Source organism: Lathyrus oleraceus, chromosome 1, assembly GCF_024323335.1.
Source record: "Lathyrus oleraceus cultivar Zhongwan6 chromosome 1, CAAS_Psat_ZW6_1.0, whole genome shotgun sequence".
Classification (NCBI taxonomy): Eukaryota; Viridiplantae; Streptophyta; class Magnoliopsida; order Fabales; family Fabaceae; genus Lathyrus; species Lathyrus oleraceus.
Genome location: NC_066579.1, coordinates 387,003,965 through 387,007,926, shown reverse-complemented (window position 1 = coordinate 387,007,926; position 3,962 = coordinate 387,003,965). Strand labels below are relative to the sequence as shown.

General features: G+C 41.2%; 1 protein-coding gene across 1 annotated transcript; it reads right to left on the bottom strand.

Annotated features, from left to right (window-relative positions):
* Positions 1-2,424: 2,424 nt before the first annotated feature.
* Positions 2,425-3,690, bottom strand: LOC127108975 (uncharacterized). Its single transcript, XM_051046030.1, has 3 exons — positions 3,414-3,690; positions 3,123-3,308; positions 2,425-3,026 (listed from the first exon to the last, which is right to left on the bottom strand). The coding sequence occupies exons 1-3, from the start codon at positions 3,688-3,690 to the stop codon at positions 2,425-2,427; spliced, it is 1,065 nt and encodes a 354-aa protein (XP_050901987.1).
* Between the last annotated feature and the right edge of the window lie 272 nt (positions 3,691-3,962).

Sequence of the window (3,962 nt, the reverse complement as noted above, 5' to 3'; positions counted from 1 at the left end):
TGTGGATTGAGTTATGAATTTTTGAATCTAGGTGTGACAATTTGTGTCACACCTAGTTAGGTCAACTTTCTGGATTTATTTTCATGACCTAGGCTTGTTAGAATAAAGTGAAATTTTGCATGATTGATTGTTGATATGTTAAGATGCTATGTGAATTTTTCTGGATTTTTATGTGTCATTTTCAATTTGATTGATATTTTTCATCTCTGTTGGTCAATTATGCAAGTTCATGTGGCACATGTTTGTAAATTTAATGTGAAATGCTCATATGGTTTTAGATGAACATGAAATTTGGTATGCTGGTTGTAGACACATTGTAGGACATCCCTGTTTTGGTCCCATTCATTTCTTAATTGTTTTCATTGATTTATGAATTTTTGAAGTGAATGCATGTGTTGATGATATGGTTTGGCTTGAATATTTGTGTCTGTTTTTCTTGATTTTCATTGACATGGTTCCTTTAGTCCAATTAAGCTGAAAATTGACATGCTGTACCTTGAATATGTCCTGTTTAGGTGTAAATTATTTGAGGATTTTTGGAATTGTTTTGATATGGATTTGGTTGAAGTCATTCTGTTTGGATGTTTGGTGTTATGTTTGACCTAGTTTGAATTGTTTTGGTCATGAAATAAATATGGTAAATGATATGAGTATGGGATCAATTGCCCTTGCTTTTGGTTTGGCTTGAATTTGATTTTGGTTGAGAATCCCTTGCTGTTTAGAATTTTTTCTCCCTTTTGGACCCTAGGCTTGGCCTAGTGGTCTTGTCTCTCACAATTGCTTGATTTTTCAGGATGGAAAGCACAATGCTTAAGGAGATTGAACCAAGTGGATTAAATTGACATTGTTTGGTGTTGAGAACTAATTGGGATTTGTTTTGTAGGTTGTGAAGCTTGAGCTTGAGCTCATAGTTTGCCTTGTTGTGTGTTATCTGTATAGTCTGACTGATTAACATTTGCTGTTTATGTTTGTCTGTCTGAGCACTGATGATACTTGATTGTTTTCAGGTACATTTAGTCGCTTCTAGTTCTTTTAAGAATTTGCTTGCTAGCTGCTGCTTGGTTGTGTAGACCATTTGAGGTAGGTCCTCTTGACTTCATGTAGTCTGGAGACCCGGTTTGTTATTCGGCCGGGCAAAATGTCTGAAGTCCTCCTTAAGAGGCGATGATTGTGATTGTTTAAAATTGTGCCTAAGCAGGTGAAAGACCTCTAAGAGGCAATTGGTGGAAGTTAGGGATATGCAACCTATCCCCCACTATTCTGTGTGTCGTCCCTCTGCTCACACGGCTGTGTGTTGATGCATTGGGACACAAACCCAAGATCTGTGCTGTTGCACAATCGAGTCAGAGTCCTTGAGCGTAGAAGGGTCCCTCCATTCTGGACCCACGCTCCTTTGTCTGAAGCTCTCCCTGGTCAGGGATAAGAGCTGTGAGGTCTCATCCTCACTTCACCTTTTCATCTGCTTCACCTTAGCCTCGTAATGGCAAGGTTAAGAGCGCCGTTAACCCTTGTACAGATGACTTGCTTCGGCAGTCAACCCCATTGTTTGAGCCCTCTTGATTGGCTATAGTGGGTGCTATGTGAATATTTGTTTGACATGTTTACTTGAAATGCTTGAACTGCTTGTATGCTTGCTTCTTTCCTGGATAGGATTAGTTTGCAATTGCGCAAGTAGGTAGAAACCTGAACGTAGGGTAACGATGCATGACAACACTAGGCTCGAGTCCAGCTCCCTGGTAGTGTGTCTTCCCTCGGTTTCTGGCTAGGTTTTCTTTCCCTTGAGGGGGAACTACATCGCCCTGATCCTCGTTCCAGACGAGGTATGTAGGCAGGTGGTCGTGCGAGACCACTCCGGGCACTTTTTTTCTTTTTTGTGTGTGTTTGCTTGTTATCTTCTTGTGTGTTTGGTTCGGATGCCGACGTAAGTCCAGTGATTGGCGGTCGGGCTCCACGTTTGCCGTTTTGTGCGTGTTTTGGTTCGGATGCTGACGTAATTCCATCAAGTGGTTGTCGGGCTCCATGTTTGCCATCTGTTTGTGTGTTTTGTGTTGTTTGGCGTGCGTAAGCCGAACTACAGTGGCTCTGATTCTTGTTCCAGACAAGATATGTAGGCATAGGATGTGACGTCCTATCGAGCTCCCTTCTCCTAACCCCACCTGCGTTCCCTTGTGTGTGTGTGTGATGTTTTAGCAACCTATTCTTTTCTTAGAACGTGGATCCCGTCGAGTACGACGGACGTGAGGGGTGCTAATACCTTCCTCTTGCGTAACCGACTCCCTTACCCTTTCTCTTTGGTCGCAAGACCATTTCCTTTCCAGGTTTCTCTGAGCGTTTCCTTTTCCTATCTTGGGATAAATAACGCGCAGTGGCGGCTCTGTGTTGTGTTTTTATTCGAGTCTCGCCGGTTGTTTTTTCGCGGATGCGTCACTCATCAATTACAACTTTACTTTTGGCCTTCATATAAGCTAATATCATAAACATCTCAGCATCATCCTTTATAAACTCGTCCACTTGCTTAACAGACACAAATAATTCGTCACTTGCATCAAATCCTGGAAATGACACTGACTTGTCGAAATAGTTGATATGAACATGGTTGAACTCCAACCAGTTCATTCTAAGTACAACATCAAGTTTATTCAACGGTAGACAGACTAAGTCTAATCCAAAACTCTTACCATAAATAGTCAACGAACAATTCAAACAAGCCCACGAAGTGGTTACTAGACCCGGAGTTAGGGTCTCAATAACCATATTGCCCGTCATATAAGACAATTTCAAACCCAACCTCTCAGCACAATCAAGTGAAATGAAAGAATGTCTTGCACCCGTGTTAATAATATCAATCAATGAAACAACATTAATAAAACACATACTTTTAATCAGTATGTCTGAGCTAGTAGTCTCTGACCTCGTCAAAGCAAAAAGTCTCCGTCCATACTGAACTTTCTTCGGTGTCAGGCAATGAGTGCTAATGTGACCATGTTCGCAACAGTTATAACAAGTAGGCTCATCACTCTTGCAATCTACAATATAGTGACTTGTCTTTCCATATTAGAAGCACCTCAAAACTTTATTATTGCATTAACTATCACGGTGGCCCGACTCCCCACACTTGAAACACTTGATAGAAGCGGGGGTCTCTCCCCCACTTAGCTTTTTCTGATCTGAAGTGTTATGTTTCCCTTTGTTAGCTGGAGCACTATGCAACTTTCCACGATATTGATTCTTCCCTTTCTTCTCACTAAGACTCTTATAGAGAGCAAAACGAGCCCTACTATCCTCATCATATATCCTACATGTATTCACTAACATAGGAAATTGGAGAATATCCTAATAACCAATACCTTGTTTAACGCCAGGACGCAATTCACTCTCTAACTTGATGCACTTAGATCATTCAACGGTCACACCATTGTAGTATGGACAAAACTTCACCACTTCTTCGAACTTAGCAGCATACTCAACAACTGACATATTCCCCAACTTCATCTTGAGGAATTGTATATCCTTCTTACAACGCACGTCCCCTGGAAAATACTTCTCAAGAAAACGCGTTATGAACACAACCCAAGTAATGTTAGTACTAACAACCTTTGGTATCTGGTGTGCATTATCCCACCAGTCTTCACCCTTCTCTTGCAACATGTAAGTACCAAACAATACTTTTTGTTCCTCAACATAGGCCATCACTCGGAAAATCCTCTCAATTTATATGAGCCATGCCTGAGCACCCTATAGATCATATCTTCCCTTGAAGGTCGGAGGATTATTTCCATGAAATTTTCCCAATCCACATAACTCCTCACTAGCCTGATTCTGCTGACCCTGCAGCGCCTGAGCCATTGACTCCAAAGCATCAACAATTGTGCGATCATTTCTTTCAGCCATTATTCTGCACACTAGCAAACAACTAGTAGAAGAAACATGCATCGATAATGTTCATACACATGTATCATACT

Excerpts from the sequence above, each read along its gene's own strand:
- LOC127108975 (XM_051046030.1), bottom strand. The coding sequence starts at position 3,690 with ATGGCCTATGTTGAGGAACAAAAAGTATTGTTTGGTACTTACATGTTG. Across the intron at positions 3,309-3,413 it reads GTTTTGTCCATACTACAATG|TGAATACATGTAGGATATAT; the intron begins GTGTGACCGTTG and ends TTCCTATGTTAG. Across the intron at positions 3,027-3,122 it reads GACCCCCGCTTCTATCAAGT|ATTGCAAGAGTGATGAGCCT; the intron begins GTTTCAAGTGTG and ends ACTATATTGTAG.